General features: G+C 37.7%; 1 protein-coding gene across 2 annotated transcripts in view; it reads right to left on the bottom strand.

The window, feature by feature from the left end:
• Positions 1-1,214: 1,214 nt before the first annotated feature.
• Positions 1,215-23,270, bottom strand: part of Zfpm2 (zinc finger protein, FOG family member 2) — a 424,411-nt gene continuing 402,355 nt past the window's right edge. For both annotated transcript variants that reach the window (XM_069991247.1, XM_069991248.1), the window contains 3 exons: positions 10,248-10,454; positions 6,681-6,905; positions 1,215-4,746 (listed from right to left, as the gene is read on the bottom strand). In XM_069991247.1, the coding sequence (XP_069847348.1) occupies positions 2,255-4,746; positions 6,681-6,905; positions 10,248-10,454 (2,924 nt within the window). In that variant the 3' untranslated portion in view covers positions 1,215-2,254. The remainder of the gene's footprint in view (positions 4,747-6,680; positions 6,906-10,247; positions 10,455-23,270) is intronic.

Here is a 23,270-nt window from a genome sequence, read left to right as displayed (position 1 = left end):
TTTTAAAAAACAGAAATTCTCTGTAGATGCAATTAATGATCTTCATATGTTGTGCTCATCCTCAATGAATCAAAAGTGTCCTTTTTTATAAAATGATAGGGAAGATTACAAGCAGAAGAGGTGAGTTAGGAGTGATGTAGCCATAGTCCTAGGCTGTAGAATCTAGAAAACCCAGGTAAGTATGATCCCACAGCCACTCTGGAGGGAGCTCTGACTTGCAGACATATTAATAAGCTCTCCAGACTTGTGAAAAGATTTGTTTCTGCTTTAAGACATCATGTTAGTTTGTAGTTTATTATTGTAGTAGTCCTGAAGAAGTAGCACAGTCTTCTCTTCCTATCTTTGTATCACAGAGGATATATAAATAAACATATACATCTCAGAAAAAGTAGACAGGATTTTAGCTGTTGTGAGGTGCTCTGTTGCATCTTGCAATGGAAGATACAAATGGAAGAAAAGATACAACAAGAAAACCAGGATTCTCCAACCTAAATTCTTCAGACTGGTCAAGGTTTGTTATCTATTCCAGTTTCTCTGGCATAGTGGGATGTTAAAAGGAGGGAAGAAACTTGTTTTGTGGTTTTGGATTGCCCTTTAAAATGGCAGCAAAAGATATTATTAGTTACCTGATCCTGTGCAACTAGCACATTCCCAGAGGTAGAAGGCTCACCCAGTCCTAGCAGACACTAAGACATTTTAGTTGACATGGATGCTTTTTCTTGCTTTGGTGGAGAGAAGAGCATAATTGGAGAGCAAGACCCTTCTTGCTGAGTCTAATTCTGCATTCTGACATTGGGCACTTAAAAATCTCTTAGTTCTGACACAACATGAAAGAATTTGACTTGATTAATATACTCTAATACTACAAACAGAACTTGCCATGGTTTGATTTTTCAGTTTTCATTTCAATATTAAAAGATGTATGCTGATTTATTTTAAATTAAGGTGAGATAGTAGGATGGACCCTAGAATTCTCATTTATCTCTCACTCTCCATCTCTGTCTCTCTGTCTCTGTGGCAAAAATCATCATCTCTTAACTACAATTTAGGACACTAAACCAAACAGAATGAATAGGAACCCTTATGCCTAAAGCAATTCATCTGGAAGCAAAATGTAATATACAACCGATGTTAACATGTTGCCTTTTAGGATGTGACACATTTGAGTGTTCAATAAATTTCCTTTGGTGATTAAGAAAAGGAAAAGGTTGCCAAACTTCTCCAACAATCTGGAATTTTATTCCATCCATGTACATGCATAGTAACAACATTTGTTGAGAAATTATTTCTATCAGAAGTAGAACATTATCTTTGTGATCACCAGGTGCAGTATTGCTACTCTTATATTTTAAATAGATCTTATATATGAATTAAATTCATACTTGCAGCATCAAGTTTAAGGTTTCGATTTAGACTGTGCCTTTCAAAAGATAAAACTGATTAATACGACCTCATTACTTACAATACTGCTTCTAGTAATGTTGTTCATTCTTTATAAAGTATTGCGTTCGACAGCAAAGGTTTAAAAATTGAGACAGCTGCATCAGCGAAAGAAAATACAAGTACTATACAAGAAGAAAATTGCCATCTTCATTTAACATATTAACATACATGTTTTAAGATTAAGAAAATGGACAGAAACGTACGGCTACATACAAATGCAAAGCCTAGTGACTAAGAGACTGTATCTGCTAAAATATAAAGTGCAAATGGAGCCTGATTATCCAAGGATTGAAATCTTAAGGCGAACTTATAGCATGTGTATTTAGAACATCTTTGCAAGTTATATTTTAGCATTTACATAGATCTGCAACAGCATAGAAGAAAAAAATCAAGATACACAAGTGCTTTTGAAGCTATTTCTAAAATGCTCTTCTGTATTGTTTGTGACTATTTTCTTTAAAAGCTACTATACAGTGCAAACCGTATCTGCTACACAATAACTATACAATAACATTACAAATGACTTTAATATAAAGTTTTAAATAAAAAATAACATAACCACAGCTATGAATACTGCTGGTAAAATAAATTAATTTTTTTGAAAATGGCACCAATAATACACTTTACTAATGGACTGTAATGAAATTACATCTTAAGTCTTCAACTCAGCCATAATGAATTATCTCCTGATTGCCCAGTTGTAATTCAAATAGCCTTTTAATTTTAATTTTTATTTCTTGTTCTGGACTGGTTAGAACAACATACTAAACACTGGTACCAAAGGTGACTGATGTTGGCTTATTCAATCAGTTCATTTGACGTGTTCAGCTGCATGTGATGAACAATAAAACTTCTTGTGAGTTATAAAGTTTGAAAGGTTATTGAACTGGATATCACACAGGCGGCAATACTTGCCACTGGTTGGAGCCTGGGTAGAGCCATTCACTCCTTTTGCTATACTAGATAACTGTTCCTCTGCTGAGGGAATTCCTGGGGACACATTCTCATTTGGAGCTAACGGGTTCTCAGAGATCCATGAGGGAGATTTGTGACCATCTTCATGCTGAGGATTCTGGGAAATGTTCTCTTGCTGCGGGTTGACGGCGGGTCTCTCGTCTTGTTTCAGTCCACCATTGACTATTACCATGCCTCTATTTTTGGGAAGCAATGGGAGCGAATCCTTCTTGGGCACGGCACACCCATTGGAGGAGGCCTGGCCTTTCGGAGACTCGTTTTCCGCATTTGTGCTTTGCTCTAGATCAGAGTTATGGATGACAAGAGAACCAGAAATGTAATCACTTGGCTTTATGCCGTAATAGGGAGAAAGCTGGTCAGCTCCCTTCGCCTTCTTTATTGCTCCAGGGTAAAGACATTGTGGCAGAAACAAGTGCTTGTTTTCTTCTTTTGTAGCAATGAGCTGAGCAGCTTCACTGAAGACTTTCAGGCCCTGCAGGGTGGCTAAATGGGATGAAAACAAGTTTCCATTGGGAGAAGGCTGCTTGGGGTTCCCATTCTTCTCGGATTTGATGATGCTTCGCTCAAAGCTGACTTCAGGGCTGTTTCGTTCGCTTTCCGGATTTGGAAACACTTTGCCGTCGAGTTGAGTCAGGTCATTACGCTGATGTGCAGTCACTGGACAGAAATTCTGCTTGTGGGCCAAGTAATTCTCCACTTTATTGAAGCTGATCTTACACACAGTGCACTCGTGGTAGTCCAACAGCCTTTTGGGCGAGGCGGTGGTCCTCTCGGACTGGGATAGACACTTTTTGCTGAGATCCATGGGTACGTCCATCTCGAGGCAGGAAACACTGGAGTGAGTAGTGTCACATTTCGAAACCGGAACGCATTTGTTCATCGTCAGAGACGTCTCCAAGTGTTTGGAGACGATTCCTGGGAAGATGTCACATCGCGGGTGGTAGCAGTCTCCCAGCCCTTCGGGAGGTTCTTGAGTGGAGGTGCAGGGGTTGCTGAGATTGGCCACATCAAGAAACCGCTGCTGGGCCAGGGGAGGCCTCTGCTCCTGCTCGGGTAGGCACATCTCGTACATCTTCCTTCGCTTGCGCGTGCGCATGGTTCGCTGCATGGCAGGCACTTTGCTGGAAGCTGATCTCTTTAGGGGAGGGTCGTGGCGGGTGGCGCAATAGTACTGTTTGTGGACCATGTATGTCTCGTGCCGGCTGAAGGTAATGTTACAAGCTTCACAGGTGGTCTTATTTGGGTCACTTTCTCCATCCACTAAGGGGACACTGGGATTTTTCACATCGACAGGTTTGCCATTGATTTTGTCATCATTGCTGTTGGAAGTGGAAAGCTTCTTAGCTTGGGTGGAAAAGTCTTTGTCATGGCCCTTCCCATTTGGCCCAATTAAATCTAACACCGCTGAGGAGTTGAGGCAGGGCGTTTGGAGAAGCGGGTTGTCGGGATCGGCAGAATGAGCAGTTGGATTGAGAAGGTTGATGGACGTCTGGCCAGTGTTGGGACTCACGGCTTCAGATATCTTTTCCGAAACACTGGGGAACTCTGGAGACTTGGCCATCTGCTGCCATCGGCTGCTGCAATAATGTTTTTTGTGCACGAGATAATTATCCAAATTATTGAACGTTATGTTGCACTCGAAACAAGTAGCCCCTTTGGGCATCAAAGGGCTGTAAATGACAGGAGGGTAGTTACTACTGCCATGCCGCAGTCGTCGGTGCACCAGTTCAGACATCTTGGCTAAGATCTCGGAAGCCTGGGGTACCATCGTGATGTCTTGGGGAAAAGCAAATTGGGACAGGAAAGGACCCACAGGGAAAGAAGGCCCCATGCTAGGCTGGACTGGGGACGACGCAAGCCTGGGGCTGGAGGGCTCAGACTTTATTTTTGTGTAAGAAAAGCTCTGTTTGTTGGTGGTCGGCTGGATCTCTGGCCTCTGGTTAGTGAGGAAGAGCTGAGTCTTCTTCTCACACTTGTCCAGCTCAGTGTCAGAGCTCGCGTCTTTAGTCTGCATGGCCTTTTGGCTCTGGGAGAGTTCGCTTCTGGCCAACAAGTCTGTGGCTGGCTGTAAGCCGTCTTCTGTTCCACTCGGAGAGTGCTCCATGTCACTTTCTCTGGGAAGTTTGCCGCCAGGGGCATGGAGCTCCTGATGTTGCACTAACTCCCTCTGAGTTTGGAAACCAAAATGGCAGTGATTGCACCGGAAGGCAGCTTGAGTGAGATGGGAAAACAGGTGTTGGTGGAAGTTGATCACAGAGTCAGCGGTGTAGCTACAGACGGTGCATTTCAGACTCGCACCGGGAGGGAGAAACTCTTCCACCTTCACTCCTGGAAAGACACAAAGTTAAATATACGTGTGGGTTTCCAAAGGAGAGGAAACTCTAATAGTCATCGAATGCTTTCACTCAACAAGAACTGAAATCTTACAGAATCTTATGTAGATTGGTAACCTTTTACGTGTGTCATCATGGTAATGGCCCTGAATACCTTCCCAAGCACCTTCCTCTGAATGACACACAGTAGGGGTCAGTGTCATTGACTCCATTTTATGGGTCAGGCAACAAACTCAAGGAAGCTCTGGGAACTGACTACAATAACAAAGCTATGAAGTAATAGAGCTATGCATAGACCTCGGTTTCTTTTTTCTTTTTTTTTCTTTCCTTTTTTTTTTTTTTTTGGTGCAAGTACTAGGGCTTGAACTCAGGGCTTCTGTTCTGTTCCTTAGGTTTTTCAGTTCAAGGTCGGCATTCTTTTACTTGAGTCATAGACCCACTTCTAGATTTTTAGGTTCTCATTAAAGATGAAGCATTTCGGAGTCTAGGATTATAGCCAAGAGCCTAGCAGGGCCTCAAATTTTCAAATCTCTAAATTTTTTTTTACTGATAAACTCTACAGGAGGAAGAAGTGAGGATTCATTAAATGCACTACAAACAAAACTAAAAAAACTAAAAACAAAACTATGTGCAAATAAGAGATCATCAGCAGTACACTAGATCCGGCTTTTATTTGGAAGAACCAACTAGAAACTCATTTGTAAAGTATGCAAATCAGAAGTATAGTTATTCATTTTGCTCAACATGTTTTATCTTTATCCAGTGCACCATTCACCTGGTAGACACCAGGATAGTCATTTGACTTCTTTTAGACACCCCCCCCTGAAGACAGCTTATTGTGAAGAAAAGGAAAAACATTTTATAAGCTCAAAGAGTTTATATTTTATAGCATAGGAGGTCAGGGGCTAATATTTCAAAACTTAGCCTTTATTTCAGTTTTTCAATGATTAGGATGTCACCTAAGATATTCTACAAATTTTGTAGTATTGATAATAAAGAACTGATTCCCAAACCCTGGGTTTACCCCATCCAAAAATGTGCCTAGGAAGATTTAGAGTTGATTCATTTCAGTAATCCCATTGACTTGAATCTTAAAAATTGGTAATCAGGATGCTATGATATTACACTAACAATAATTGACATGCAACTCCAAAATAAATGGCAATAGTTTCTTCCTTACTGTTAAAAGATGACTTAGTAAAACTTTAGTTTTAGCCTTCTTTTTCTTTTTCTTTTTTTTTTTTTTTTGGTCTGATTGTGGGGCCTGAACTCTGGGCCTGGGCACTGTGCCTCAGCTCTTCAGCTCAAGGCTAGCGCTCTACCACTTGAGCCACCTCACCACTTCTGGCTTTTTTCTTTTTGCTTATGTGGTACTGAGGAATCGAACCCAGGGCCTCGAGCATGCAGGGCAAGCGCTCTACCACTGAGCCACCTTCCCAGCCCTAGCCTTATTTTTCTTAAAGAATTTAACAGCGTAGCACTAAAGATCTTTTAATAAAATAAGCATAACAATGCACACTTTGAGGTCACTTTCTGGATGCATATTTTAAAAGTGAATTTCCTGAATGTGATTTGTCTAATTGGATTTAAAAATTTTTTAATCCAGTTCAGCAACTCCCTTTTAAATGTACCTACTGTTTATTTCCTAGAATAAAGTCAGTTTCCAGTGATCATTTGACACTTAAAATAGTAAATATTAAAATGACAATGCAAGATAATACGGAAACTTTACTTTTAAAATGATTCTACATTGCCTCAGATGAAAACGGAATGATTTGGCCAGCAATCTGAAAGATAATAGATGACAGATATAGACAAATGATAGATAGATAGATAGATATCAATAGATAGATAGATAGATGTACACATGTTTAGTATAGAAAGAAAGGAGTCTACCAGAGCTACAGAAGATACAAAATTGACCCTTACCACTGTGTGAATTGAGGTGCATTTCTAGAGCTCGAGCATTTGAAAAGCTCTTGGTGCACTGTGGGAAGGGGCACAAGCTAGAAATCTGATGAGTGCTGTCTTCAGTTTCTTCTGACACTGGAGCAGCCTCTCTTTGCCTCCCGCTGCAGTAGTACATCAAATGGGCTTGCAGATTCCGCTCACTCCGGTACCAGATGCCGCAGGACTTACAAGGGAATATATCCTCTGCAGGCACAAACACAGACATATTAGCCACTGTCTTTTGGAGCCAAGCAAAGGTAAAGAATCATGCATTTTCACTTGTTTTCTGAGACTCCTCTCAGGTTCTGGATTATGCAATCAGACCATGACAAATACTGTTGTGCAGTTCAGGATTAGACTTTTAGAGAAATGATGTAATGTCTCACAAATTCTACAGAAATTCCTACTATAGGCCTCCTCAATGTTGAAAGTACAAAAATATCAATTTTATATGTGTGGCTTAAAATGTGCATTTATAAATAGTGATGGAAAGTGGTTTACCTGATTGGTTTCACTGTCAGCATGTGATGCCTACATTTATGATAGCCTTGATGAAAAATCCTGGCATCATACATTCATTTAATAAATTCATGAAAGAATACCTACTGTGTGCCAGCCTCTATGCTGGATTGAATGTAAAACAAACAGAAATAGGAAACAACTAATAAATAAAGAGCAACCGGGGCTGTTGGACCATTACATTATAGTGGATGGCTATTCAGATATAGGAAGCTAACGATGATCTAGAGCCTAGAAAGATATGCTTACTAAGATTTTGGAGGGAAGGAAAGGGAGAGGAGGACTTAGAGAGAAGATAAAAATATGTCTGACCTCTAGTTGTATAGTTCACTTTCATCAGAGTCCAGTGAGTTCCACTGGAGCACTTTTTCAGTCTTTTGCCCTCGAGTTCTGTGCCCTCCCCCAACTCCCGAAGATGTATGTGTGAATACATCATACATAAAGTAAAGAAGGCAGAATCATCCAAAACTAAAAACTTCAAAAAGAAGCCTTTTGTTTCCATATCTTGGAGTTTGCTTCAGTATGTATATCACTTTATGTAACTCTGAAGAGGCATTTAGACATTGTGTTTTTGTGTTTCTCTCCTGAGATATCCTCTTCTGGTCTACTGTGTGTGAACATCTAGAATCCTGTATAATTTGTCATATCCCAGTGCAGTTCAGATCTAACTTTTGCATATCAGAGAGAACGTGTGCCATTTGTCTCTGTGTGACTCTGGAGTTTTAGAATAGCATCTTTAGCATCAATAGAGAAAGAAGGAAAATGCTGTTAAGGTGATACTGAGCCAAGAAAACCAGGGCATATGGTCACATTAAAGGGGTAGTATTTTGTATTTCTATAAAAGACACATAGGAGCATGGGACAAATGGCAGCAGAATTCTAAAAGTGCAGAAACAGCTAGACAATTATGAACTATTCAGAGTTGGTGGTGGAACCAATGATAGTGAAAGAGATGAATCTGAAATTTATGTATATAAGTATAATATTCTAGTGGAGAGGTAAGGGAATCCAGCAAAGCATGCAGTTTCAAATAAAAATTAGTTATTGACTACTGTGTGCTACTTAACCCCTTATTGTCAAGTTACTTAAAATTACATGATTCTGGAAACTATACAATTTCATAAAGTACCGACCTCAACCCAATGCTTTTAGCTTAGTGATTACAGGATAAAGCCAAACCTTTATGCTAAATCATTTAAAAATAATAATTTCTTTGTTGCCACAAGCTGAATAAATGATCAAATATGATTAGATTTAATATTTTTCCATTACAGCTCTGTAGAAGTGTGAGGTTACATGAAGTTCTTTGCAATATAATCCTTTGTCTCAAATTTAGGTTGAGCTTATATTGTTTCAGTTCCATATGAACATATGGAGTAAGGGTCCAGCCATGGAAATAATATTTCCACTAAGGAAAGCCAACAATATTAGCTCTTCAGTTCCAAAGTTCTGCATCTATTAGTTGGATGAACTGCAGTTAGAAAATGAATATCGCTGAGTATTTTATTTATTTTAATACAAAGATGTCACATCTGTCTTGATTTCCATTCTGCCTAGTCTCTGGGATGTTCAACAATATTAGTTAAGTTGTTTGAAAACCAAATACTGATACATTAAACTAAAAATTTAAACCTATATACTAACTTTAGTGTCCCTTCTTCTCTATAGGAATGTCAACCTTTGCATAGAGCTCAGTAAAACAGATCAGTCTAGAATACAGAACTCAGGACCTAGAACACTGATATTTTTGTCTGTTGTATAATGTCAGTTGATATGTTTAAGGAATATACATTCAATATTCTTTTGTTGTTGTTGCTGGTGGTGGTCATGGGGCTTGAACTCAGGGCCTGGTCATTGTCCTGAGTCTTTTTTCTCAAGGCTAACCCTCTACCACTTTGGGTCAGAGCGCCACTTCTAGTTTGTTGTTGGTTAATTGGAGATGAATTTCATGGACTTTCCTGCCTGGGTTGGCTTTGAACCATGATACTTAAATCTCAGCCTGCTGAGTAGCTAGGATTACAAGCATTTAATGGCACCCATATCAATATTCACTTTAATAGAATAATATTTTAAAGGTAAATTGGCCAGAGAATAATTTAAATTCTCCATGAACTATTCAGTTTCTTCCCTTTGTTTTTAAGCTAGCTACTGTCTTGATTTATCCTGGATTTCCAGGGTTTCTTTCATCCTGGTCGTCAGAATGCAAACAAAAATCTTTGCGTTTGTGCTGAGACCAAATATTCTCCCAAGCCTCATTAGAATTAACATTTGCACAGCTTCACAATAATATAAGATTACATATTCATTTTCATTTACTTAATTTAGTAAAAATTGCTTTATATGCTTTTTTATTTTTCAAGTTTTAAAGAATAAAAATTGTTCTACTAGTGAAATATCAGTAATAATGGCTGATTCCTCTGAGCTAAGTAGTCTTATATATTATTCAACTAGATTCAAATATTACTTTTTTATGTGTGACATCCAGGAATCAAATCTTATTGAATATATGCGTTTTTTCTGTATTTCAATTATGTTTTTATCAAAAGCATTCTCTCTCTCTTTCTCTTTCTTTTTCTTTCTCTCTCTTTCTCTTTCTCTCTCTTTCTTTCTCTCTCTGTCTCTGTCTCTCTCTCTGGTGTGTGTATGTGTGTGTGCTGGTCCTAGAGCTTCAACTCAGTGTCTGAGCACTGTCCCCTGAGCTTTTTTGCTCAAGAATAGCACTCTACATTGGAACCACAGCTTTTGTGGTAGTTAACTACCAACTTTTGTTGGTAGTTAATTAGTTAATTAGAAATAAATCTCACAACTTTCTTGCCCAGGACAGATACACACACACACACACACACACACACACACACACACACACACACACACACACACACACACTTAAAGTAAAACTTAGATGATAAAATAACAACATTGGTGATAAAAAGTCTGTCCCCAGTTGCTTGTCTGTCAGTAGATTTTTTTTCTCCCACAAATACCCATCACTTCTACAAAGCTGGGCTCACAGCACTCAGCACTTACTATTGACAATAGCTGTAGGCAAAATAGAAGCCATGGCAGCTTGCTGAGGAAGCAGTTGAATCGAATCCAGCAGGCGTGCAGGGTACATCCCTTCTGTGAGAGTCATCTGACTGGCAGCTTGTAGCCTTGAGTCAAAATCCACCACAAAGGCAATTAGCTCTTCACCCTCAGAGATGGCCTTCGTAGTGGTGCACCAAAGCTGACCCCCTATTAAGAAGAAAAAAAGAGAAAGCAAAGCAAAATTGACATGGAATGCTCTGGGAGCCTGTCTGAGACTAGACTGATGTCAACACCGCCTCCCCACATTGCTCACATGGCTTCCTACTGAGAGGAATATTTGATCAAGACCACAGTTGTTATCCCTGACCGCCTCTGTGGAGAACTGTATTCCTGGCATTAGTGAACTGTTTAGGGACCAGAAGGAGGAGAAGACCAAGAAAAGTACAGACGTAGTCCATACAAAGTTCCTCTCAACTGTCAGTATTCCAGGATTGCCTCAATCCTTAACTCATTAACCATGCTACCAATCACACTGGTGTAACGCTTGAAACCCTCATAGTAGGGTTCCAACTACAGACGTTTACTTTAGAAAAGCCTTTGAAGTTACTTATTCTGTATTTTATGGAAGCTTCTCCCCCCTCTCTTAATCCTTTTCTTATATCAGTAGTGCATCAATACCTGATGAGCCAAACTTCAACAAAGTAAATAGAAACTCCTAAAATCTATAAAGTTAAACTGAAATTCCACAGAGTTTGATTCTCCCTGGGTCTGTCTGCTGCCATTTTTGTACTTTTTTTCCTTTTGGCTAAGTGATCTTTACTTATATAATGTTCTTTATAATGTAGCCTTTTTATCTTCCCTTACCCTGATTGAACTTTCTGAGAACAAGATATACCAAAGATCCTTTTCAAAAAGGCTTATTTAAATAAAGATTTGTTTAAATGAAAAGAACCCTGTCTTCAAACACTTAAGATATGCTCTGGTTCTGCACTTCAAATGATCATGTGTGGAGCATTAAAAAGAAAAATTAGCTATGCAAGAACATCTTCTAATGTATTGGAATGTGATAGTGAATGCTCATTTATTTAACATGTTTAGACAGGCAAAGCACTTATATTTTGTTATCTACACTCTCAGGCTTAGATATGTATCCTATACAGTTATGTCTGAAATAATACGGCATCCTTGATCTGTTATAAAAGCTTTTTTTCTCCATTGTGTATATATTGGAAGGTTGTATATGGACTCATTAGGTAAGAAAAAATTGTACTCATTTTGATAAGTCATATTGCTCTCTTTATCTTTCAGCATAACTGTCTTTTCAGCTGCACTTCATTTTTTCTCCCCTCAGAGATCATGGTTTTTAAACAACTTGTGGTGAAAATCTGGTGATGGAGATAACCACAGCTCATGATACAGCTGAGTTGAAGAGAGGAATCAGGAAGTGGTTTTAGAGAAAACTTGGGGCTATTAATTAAGTCGGGTGATTAAGTTTTGAAAGAAAGCAAACAAAACACCTCCCATAATAGTATATATGTTTAAATAATATATACTTTAAAAATGTGAGAAAGTTGCCACCCATAGATACTTAACTACTGAACACCTCTGACATTTTGATACAATTTGCCTGAAGGCATACAGGTTCATGACCATGGAATAAAACAGATTTACATTGGCCTTGTTTGCTCACTTGAAAATTATAGAAGTTGAACTATATCATTAGTGAGCTGGATGAGAAACAGAGGTGTTTGCAGATGGGGGATTTCTAATGGTGCCATTCTTTGCCCCGGCTTCAACTGCTCTCCCTCTTCTGATGCACACAGAAATCCATGCTACCCATAGCTGCAAGGCAATCATCTCTACCTCATCCTTCCTCTGGGATAGAGTTTATTATGGAAGCTTGTGTAATAAGGAGGGGAGGAAATGCACACCAGGAACACAATTCAAGTTTATTTTGTAACAAGGTCTTTCAGAATGCTTCTATTTCAATGATGAAATTCACTGTCTAGGAAAATCCATCTCTGGGCACCTCTCACAAAAGTAAGGACAGGTTTGGATTTCCTATAGAGGCAAAGAAAAGACTAGAAACAACACCTAATGACAGGTAACTATTGTCACTACTATGATATATGTAACAGAATGACAAGACAGACTCAAACTGCGAAGCAAAACAATCTGGTAAATGAATAAAACAAAATTGAATAATATTAGGTGCAAAGACAAGTAAACAAAAATATTTTCCTTCATTATTAAGTAACCTGGCCATTAGAATACATGTCTTTGTTTTCAGAGGTACCCACATTTTATGTACCATATTTTATCATCATTATCACTTTCATCTCATTTTGTGGTTTTGTCAGAACATATCATTTTTTTAAATTTTATTTTATTTGTGAACATATTGTACAGAGGGGTTACAATTACATGGGCAGGATAATGTGTACATTTCTTACCAAGCATTGCAGCCTCCTCTTTTGTTTATCCTTCACATCCCTTCCCAGCCTCCCCTCTCCCCCCCAGTCCCAAACCTTCCCCCCCCACTCCGCGCCCCCCCCCCCCCCCCCCCGCACAGACATTGTAAAGCTCGTTATGGACATGACAACTTGTACTTCTCACATTGTTGCAACAGGACCACCTGTATCCTTAAATGACTTGTTTTTCCCCATCTCCTCCACAAGTTATACTGACATCAAATATAGTGAAAGCAGGGGTTATACTCTGAAAACATTACAGGATGGAATAGGAGAAACCCTAGGTCTCCTTGGCTCAGGCCGAAATTTTCTTAATAGAGACCCGGAAACACAACAAATCAAAGAAAGGTTGGACAAATGGGATCGCATAAAGTTGCAGAGCTTCTGCATGGCAAAGGACATAGCTAGCAAGATCAATAGAAAGCTCACGGATTGGGAAAAGATCTTTACTAGCCATACAACAGACAAGGGTCTCATATCTAAAATATACTTGGAACTCAAAAGATTAAACCCCCCAACAACAAATCCTCAAAGAAACAACTGCCCAATAAACAAGTGGGCGAAAGACTTAAAGAGAAACTTCTCTGAAGAAGAAAGAAGGATGGCCAATAGACATGAAGAAATGCTCAACCTCCCTACCATAAAAGAAATGCAAATCAAAACAACATTGAGATACCACCTCACTCCAGTTAGAATGGCAAAAATCAAGAACTCTAACAACAACAGATGCTGGAGGGGATGTGGACAGAAAGGAACCTTACTTCATTGTTGGTGGGAATGTAAACTTGTTCAATCACTTTGGAAAGCAGTATGGAGGTTCCTCAAAAGACTCCACATAGAAGAACATATCATTTTTAAAAGGCTAAGTTATGGTGAAAATGAACTGTGTAGACATGATGAGGAAGTGTCTGTCAAGTCATAGCCAAAATAAAGGTTGTTGCATTTGTTATGGGAATTGGCAAATCGTCCATAGTATGATATTCTTTAATAAAAAATTGCAGAATGTGAAAGCTTGAAGTAGTTGTATCTGACTCATGTTAGGAAAATATTCTACATTGATTTAAATGAATGAACACATTATTGGCATGGAGTGTTTTTCCCTACCAGGCTAGAAAGGAAACTGTAGGGGTAGGATGTATAAAACAACAGCCTTTCAATTGTGAGAAGTATTAGTTGTGAGGGAGCAAACAGTCAGATAGAAGAAGTATGGTGGAGAGAGGGCTGGGTTATATTTCAAGAAGAGTAGGAAGACTGTAGAAAGGACATCTAGGCCCGACCTAGATGGTGATGCCACTAACCAGGTTGTAAGCTGGTATCTTTTTTTTAAATTAAGTTTTTTACTGGGAAAATACTGTACAAAGGAGCTACAGTTACATGAACAAGGTAATGAGTACATTTCTTATCCAGTAAGCTGGTATCTTAATAAATATTATACGAACACCAACAGTGGACAATTGGTATTAGTTAAGAGTGCTTCCTTAGGCCCTGATTGATAAATTTCATCTCCTTTAATCCTGTCAGTTCATGTATGAGACAGGTAGTATCTTCCTTACTTTGGTGTTGAGAAAAAAATGAGGCTTGAAAAAGTTAACTTTCTCAAGGCTGCACACATAGTAGTGACATTACGAATTAGACTTTGGCTTGTCCGACTACAACAATTGTGACTAAGGCAGAATACATTTGTGGATCACAACTTCTATATTGACCCATTAGAAATGAAAATAGTTTCTAGCAATCAATATGTGTCTAAGAAAGCAGAAGAATTAGTTTATTTTTTTTTTTTTTACTGATTTTAGCACTAGAGTACATACTGCCAACTAAAATTTATAGTTGCATGAAATGTGGTAGTGTTCATGTTGAAATAATTTGAATGTATGAACATACTAAGTCATGTTAACAGTTATTTTAGTACCTTATACCAACTGTCCTCATAATGGAAAGAAACAAAAATATTATATTTGACATTAAGATTAGAACAGTATTATTAAAAAACACAAGTATTCATTCATAATTTAAAGAAATAGCATAACTTGTGCACCATTGAGAGAATGTAAGCTTGTACAATAGAGTGATTCTTCTAAATGTTAAAAATATAATTACCCGTTATTTAGCAATCCTACTTTAAGTAAATGTATACCCCCAAAGACCTAAAAGCATTGAAGTGCTATTTTTATCCACAGGTTCATAACATAGCAGTACTGCTCACAATAGTTAAAACATAAAATCAGTTCATGTCAATTTACAGATGATTAAGGAAAATATGGCCTATATGTCCAGTAGAATGTTATTTCGCCTTACAAAAGAAGGACATGCTAGCACATGCTATAGCACGGATACACTTCAGGAAATTATGCTAAGTGAAATCAGTCACAAAAAGTACAAATATTATGGTGAAATGATTTGACTATTGTGGAATACTTAATATATCCTATATGCTGGAGACAGAAGATACACTGGTGATTGTTAGGTTTGAGTGGTGGGGGTGAAGAGTTAGGGTTTAGTAGGAAGGCAGTTTGTTTGTCAAGATAAAAATGTTCTGGATAGGTCATGGGCTATAGTTACACACTTATGTAATACCATTTAAAATACTAGCAAATTTTATGTAGTAGCTATTTTAACAACATTTTAAAAAGTGTAAATACTAAAAAAAATTTCACTAAAACACATCTGAAACTCTCGAGCAAATTTTACATGCTTTCAGCCACAGCTAAAAAAGGATATGAATTGAATTCCAATAAGGTGCTTTCCATATGAAGTATTTTTCAAAAGCACCCAAGAAATCAAGGCTGTCTCCCTTTCTGGTTTTACAAATATATTTATCTGTTTTCAGATTCAATAATTAAATACATGAGGCGTTAACTTATGAAGAAAATGAGGTTTATTTAGCACACAAGTCTGAAGGCTGAAAACCCAAATGGCAATAGCATAGGTTCCCTGGAGAGATCTCAATGACAAATAACAGAGCATGTATGGAGGAGAGCTCACATCTCCAAATAGAAAGTCAGAGAGGGGTTGGGATCCACACTCTCAGAAGAATCCATTTCCCAACTGACCCAGAGACTTCCCATTAGCCTATCTCTTAAAGTTATCATTACCTTAAATAAAAAATATCCCTAGGGACTGGTGGTCCTCACATCTCCAAATAGAAAGTCAGAGAGGGGTTGGGATCCACACTCTCAGAAGAATCCATTTCCAATTGACCCAGAGACTTCCCATTAGCCTATCTCTTAAAGTTATCATTACCTTAAATAAAAAATATCCCTAGGCACTGGTGGTCCTGCAGATAAACTTTGGGGTGAGGTGAGCAATTGCCATATTGTAGTATCAAGCTACTAGGTGAACAAACCACCCTTGAAAGTCACATACCCACTAAAATGAAAGTGGTCATTTGTCCATATTGTTTTCATTTGGAATACATTTTGAATACTTTTTTGAGTGCTTTAGCTCCAGTGAGTTTGTTGATTCAAATTTCTACCTGATTCTAGTGCCAGTAGATTGTTCTTTATCAAATGAGATTTAAGCAATGAGATGACTGTAATTTATTCCTATTTTCCTGTGATACCAAGAGGCTGGAAGTTTAAGTCAGTAGTTAAAAAATCACCATGAGGAGAACTGAGAAGGAGATATGGGAGCTGGGATTGTAATTTTCCTAGTTATGCTTTCCATAAAGCTAGTACATCAGGTATGCCATGATACCCATATGTTGTTCAAGAAAAAGTTTTGTGAACTTTTTCTCAAATCATGCTAGTCTCTAGCCATGATCCTCCCCGTTTCACCCTCTAAGGTAGTTATGGACATGAGCCACTGCCACCTGGCTGGACCAGCAGTCTTATCTGCACAGTAGACCCACATGGAGAGTTTTTAATCAATATCCATTTTGAGACCTTATTTCTGATAGATACAATCAAAGTCTCAGAGAGTAAAGTTTGGGCTTCCTTTGAAGCTTTTAGCAATCTTGTAGAAACTTCCCAGAATGCTCAATACACCACTAGATTTGAGAATAACTGGCAAGGGACAAACTACCTGCAGCTTGTGATGCAGCTTGCATCACTAAGTATCTCCTGAAAGTGTTCAGATGATTAAGCAGAGAAGCAGTCCATGTTTGGAACTCAGTAAATGACATTTACAAGTTCAAATAGTTGTGAATCTTTCATATTTTTCCTAATGGAATTTTAGGATTGTGGGAATGAAGGAAAGGGTAAACAAAGAATTGTGGATAAATTTATACTTCTTTCAGTTGAGTAAGCTCATTAGGAACTCAGTGAATTTGTGAATTGTGCTTGGTTTTTACAATGCTAATTTCTATATTGCTTCGAAGGTACATAACTTATTACAAATGACCGATTATCCCTCCAAATTGTGATTATAATTTATTTTCTTTTATTGTTTTTATGAAAGTGATGTACAGAGGAGTTATTGTTACATGAGTCAGGTAATGAGTATATTTCCTCTTCCGTCATTTTCACCCAGTTTTCTCCTCCAGATCCCATCCCCAACAAGTTATATAGTTCAACATAGTGTCTAGTGACTGTCACTGTTGCATTTGTTCATACTTTGTCCCACAATTTCTGTGTTCCCTCCCACTGCACCCAAAACAGATAAACTTACATACAAGATAAAAATTACATAAATCCAAAACAAGGACAAAGGAGGGGAAAAAAGAAGCAAGAAACATGGGTTGCACTGTTTCCTTCCTTTGTTATAACTAGAAAATGCCTATACCTGTAAAAATAAACATACTGGATTTTACAAAAAACACACTTGGACATAATAAATTATACAGAACTCTAGACATTCACACAGTGAGACCAAAGGAGAGGTTCACAAAAGGTTCAATAGCTAGGGGCATATGATCATATGAAATGATGTTTATAGAAGTGAACTCCCAAAATTATTGACAGGTCATATTGTGCAAACAAGAGCAAAAAATAAAACATGTCACACTTTCCCTGGATGGACATGAAATCTTTGTCAAATGATATCAGGCACTTGCACAGCTATCTGGGATCTTTTTGGCTTCCACCATTGGGCAGGTTATTTTAGGCATCTCTTTTTCTCTGTCTCTCATGCTGTAAACATTGTCCCTGTCCTAGGTCTGCTTGCTCACATCCACCTCTCCTCACAACAAAGGACACAAACATTCGAGGCTTAATAAAGAGTAGCAATAACTAAAACCTTGGCATTCTTGCAAAAGTATGTACTTGGTATTCTAAGGAATGTTTATGATCAAGGTTCTTGTAACACAGACACTGTTCTTAACAGACAGCTTATACATTTTCCCCATAATTGCTGTCAAAACTGTAAGGAAATGCACTACAAGTCTTGATAATAAAGAATAAAGTCACAGTTCAAACTTGATTATATTTTGGAAATTCATGCTCCTCTTACTAGAAGCAGTGGCCTTAAATATCTCCCTATCCTGCCAAATTTTTCACTTGCACTTTTTATTATTTATGAAATCAGTGTCTGCACAATGTCATGCAGACCTCTGCTGATAAACTCTAATTAAGATTAAGACAGGCCTTTTGGAAAGGATCCCATCATTAGCAAACATGATAAACACAAAACTACTCCTTACTTGTCAACCAGGAGCAATTCAGTAACCTAACAGTATTATCTGTTGCTAGGATACAGAGCTGACAAAGCTTCAATTATATTGTTCGACCATACCTATAGAGTTCTGTATAAGCAAAATGTATCCAGAATAAAAGCATTTAACTTCATCCGTGCTATCTGCAATTCATAGCTTCATACAATGGTAAAAATCAGGTTAATAATTACATAGCATGCTGAAAAATCTTTTCCATGTGTTATGTCGATATATGTTTCTAATTTATCTCTCTGTGATTGATAAACGCTTACTTTGTAAAAAAAAATATATATATATATATATATAATGCAAGCAATGTGAAGCTGTATACCTGTAGCACAACTAGTGGGCTCATCAAGATACTGACCTATGCTTAGCATATAAATATAGAACAAATTGAGCCAATTAAATCACATTTAGATTTTGCATTATTCTGCCTCAACATACAGAAGTATAAGGAGCCATAAGACAGGAGATAGGGATACCAGTGTGAATCTTTATGCTCAGTTAAAAAAATACATCCTCACCTAACAGCATAAAGAAAATAGACGGCTTAAAATAATAATTGATTCTAATGACATTTCTAAGGATATTTTTATAGTTCAAGTTAGTAAGTTTTATTCTGTAATATTAGGTCATTATATTTCATTTCTTCTTTTGTGGGGAACTTTAGGGGGAAAAGCCTACCCTCCCAATAGCTTCTAAAATAAACATTTGACCAGGGAGAAAACAAAGGAAAATACCATGTATGTGGAATGAGAAAGGTTTGGGAATCAGACAGTTGAGAATATGTTACTGTTAGTGACTTTTGGAGATTTTCATAGAAAATTAGGAAAAAAGTAATTATGGATAAACAAATAGAATTTTAAAAGGTAATACAGGATTATACAAACACACACACACACACACACACACACACACACACACACACACACACACACACACACGAATAAATTGACTAAAGGATGGTATACTCCAGGGAGGGTGCCCATGTTGTCACTACATTGAAAACTAAACAGTTTAACAAAATGAAAAAAAGATTCTGGCATAGAAAACATGTTTTTATGAGTATATACTAACTTGCTATAATATTTCTCAATAGGTGGAATGATATTTGTGCATACACCTAAAAACTCTACCTTAAACACAGTGTAAAAAGATGATGAACTGATGCTCAGAGCATGACCAGCCAAGGCTTAGTTAATCAAGATTAGGGTTTAGTTCAGAGACTACATGTTGTTCCTGGAGTAAAGCATTCACAACACCTAGAAGGTGCATTTATCTAAAATTAATGTCATACTTTGGAAAACTCACTGAGCATTTAATACACACAGACACAGAAACGCAGACACACAGAAACAGGCAACAGGAGATGACAGAGAGACAGAGACAGAGAGATTGCAGACTTGTAGGTTCCTTCACTTCTTTTATTTTTACTAGCAATTAGAAATTCACACACCATGTATCCTTCTGAACTTTGAGGTTGTTTTTTTTTTTAATCAAAAGTGGAGAGCCATTGGTCAGAATTCTCTAGAAGCTGAAGAATGCCTCATTTCAACATGGGACCTGCTTGTGCCTAGATCTCATGGTCCTGACACGAACACACGACATATATCTATATGTAGCCACATTGCTCAATACAAACGTTATAATAAATTCAAATCCAATACTGTTGAAAATTCTTGACAGTAAGGTGGTGCAAGGGATAGAACTTATAAATTATGGGTGCCCCTGCTTTGAAAACCGCTTTGGAGGTTCCTTTGTGCCTTGGCAAATACAGTAGGAATATGAGGTATTGTGTGGGTCCTCCTGCACAGCACCTGATAAAAGAATAAAGAGCTGTGACATATTCTTAAAACAATAGAGGAATTAAAGGGAAACAATGGGCCAGCTGCTTCATTAATACAATCAAAAGGGAGCCCAGCACAGAGGAGTCCAGATAATTAAGCACTACTCTTTTAGCCTTCTTTTCTGTACGAAAATTGCTTAAAATGTATTAACTACTTCATAGTTGTTAGATAGATCTGTGCACTTGTTTATTTAGAGTTGATTAATGCCTTTTTTTTCTGTATGCAGCAACATGCCAACTCATAGTTTACAATACTTTTTGAATAAAATGCTATAAGAATAATAGATAAAGATCTGCACAATGCACAGCAATAAATCAAAAGCATTTTGCAAAAGGTCTTTCCTGTTTTTAAACAATCTTTAACATTTTTCATTTGTACTGTATGGCCAATGCAGGTCATTTCGGGGTATTCAACTTTCCCAAGCTGGTCCTCCTGAGATCTTTTCATAGAACATTCTAGTAGCTCTACGGTGGGGGAAGGAGTTCAGGGTCAACTTTGAACAGCAACTCTGAACGCTCCTTTGGTATTTTCATCAAAGGACATTTAGAAAAAAATTGCTTCCTATTTAATCAAGGAGGATAGTCAAATGATGAAATTACCTGACATACACTAAGTCTTTACTTGATTACAGGAAATGGGGAAAACCACAAGCTCTTTATGTTGAAACATAGCTTAGAATTTAATGATATCAAGACTTTCATTCTTCAACTCTTCTGTAGATAGCTCTTCCCCTGAAGTCAACAAAATATTTAATTGCTGAAAAACTGCAAAACTGGGAACTGGCCATTGTGTGCCAAAGGTGGAAGATGGATAGAAACTTCCTTCTGCTTTTCTTTTAGCTGTTCTTCAGTAAGCCTATGTCAACACAAATTACCAACTTGGTTATCTCACCTGGGCAGGTTAAAAGCAGCCTATCATCATTATTTTAGAACAAGAAACAGGGAGATATATAACCATATTTCTGAAATGAATAGAAAATTCTCTTTTTACAATACGTTACATATAATTTAAAATGCATCAGCCAGAGTCCTATTTCCAAAGATCATTCGTATTATGTCAATATTTTAGAGGATAAAGAATACTCATTCTGGTCATGACATCTAGACTTTCCTAGTAGCTCCATAAGTGTTACTTGAATAGAAATAGTAGATATAAACAAGAATGTCTGTTTTAGGATCTATTGCATACGGTTATTTATTTGAATATTTATGTCTTGATTAAATCCACAAAACTTAGTTTGCTAAGGTACAAATTAAATGGAAATAAATGTACATTGTTTAAAGGCTTATGGATGATCCTTGACTAATAAATGATTCCTTGTGATAGTGTAAAATACTGGTAAATGTTAGTAGTACTGTGTTATGAAATTAAACTGCAGTCTCTCATTCAGCAAGTATTCACAAAATGGACTTAACGAAGTATCTGCAATTTATTTGTCACTTCTCAGAGCAGAGATTATAAATAGAGATTTTATTACCTACCATAGAGTCAACAGACAATATTGGTCTAAGCAGTGACCAGAAATATAAGCATCCATAGTATTCTAAAGGAATGAGGTAGGTGATAAATCTGAAGTGCTATCTTCCCATTTTATAGACGGAAAACAAAGTCAGTCTGGGAAATCAGTGCATTTCCTTACTGGTCTCTGTTCTCAGGAAGCACTGCTTGGTCCCAACTTGTATCAGACACTCATTTGATCTTTTAACTCTTGGCTTGAATTCTTTCTTGCAAGAAAACGTCTCCTATGGAGATAATTTTCTTCCCCTTTTTAGACACACACACAGAGACCCTTTCAAAAAAGTTACCAGAGTCACTGAGGTCAGATTTGAAGTACACACATTTCTGCTGAAGTACATGAGAAGAAGTTCTGTCTTAAGAATGAAAAGAGCATTCAGAATTGTGTGGAAAACCTTTTGAGCTGATACGTTGAAAGGCATTAGACTCAGGTGTCTGACCTTGGGTTTAATCAAATAGACAAGATGCTTTGTATGGAATTTCAGTAGGAAAAGTTGTGCTCATGGAGTCTTTTAGCATTTCTGCAATTGGTATGACGATTCTCCTAGGGTAGCTTTGCCCTGGCTTTGCGAATTACAGGGGTATACCATGGTAGTGAGCTAATGATGTGGCCATCATGATTTGAAGTGACCAGCCAAGAGGTGACATTGCACCCCAAAGACAAGCTGTCACAATTTCACCTGCTGCTGATAAACTGATTACAAAGCTGCTTAAGACTCTGCTTGTAAACAAAAGCATTTATCAACTAATAATTTGCAATAAACTGATGTAACTCCCAGCTGAGCCCCTAACTGTAATTGTCTTTACCATCTGCCTATTAAAATACCATTCTTCATCAGCAATCAGGAGCAGAAGGGAGGAAATCTCCACCAAAATACAACTTGCAAGCTTATGAATAATCTGAGTGCATTCCCCACTTTCATTATGACTCCTGGGTTAGGTATGCTTCATTTTCATTCTTGCTTAGTATGGGAATGCTTGGAAATTAGGTAGAGGGGAAATAAAGAGGGGAGAGGAAAATAAAACATTGTGCCTGCTGCTCTGCAGAAGAATAAATTATACAACTCATTGTAAGAGGCTGTTTTTAATTTCTTCTTTCCTTCTTCCACTTCTCCGTGAAATATCCATTGCAGGATCCTAATGAAAACCCCTCCAAGCACCAGGCAGAAAATGAACCTTGCTATGTGTTTGTCAGCACATCCATTTCCTTATTTTTTTTTTTTTTTTTTTAATTCCAAGGGACTTACTAAACTTCTCAAGGGAGCCAGGGAAAGCTGTGATACTGAAGGGCTGGCCTGGCCTTGAGTTTGAGGTCATTGGTCTGCAACTTTAAGAATGTCCTTTCCATTTCCACTTTCCATCAAATGATTACAGGTGTTCCGTACCACACCTTCTTCCTGACGGTGGGTTTCAACATTACTCATTGACAGTGGTTAGAAACTCTTCTTCTAAGAAGAACTCTTGCCCCTTAAGTAAATATCAGATGCAACCATGTACAAAAGACAGCAGGGAAGGGGGCTCAATACTTTGCTGTTGTGTTTTGTTTGCAAAAGCTTACTCTACGCCTTCACAAGATTGATTAACTTTTATGTATATT

The sequence above is a fragment of the Dipodomys merriami genome, unplaced genomic scaffold (genome assembly GCF_024711535.1).
Source record: "Dipodomys merriami isolate MVZ:Mamm:240054 unplaced genomic scaffold, mDipMer1.0.p SCAF_4, whole genome shotgun sequence".
Classification (NCBI taxonomy): domain Eukaryota; kingdom Metazoa; phylum Chordata; class Mammalia; order Rodentia; family Heteromyidae; genus Dipodomys; species Dipodomys merriami.
Note: the sequence above shows the minus strand (reverse complement) of the source record. Positions and strands in the feature narration are given on the sequence as shown.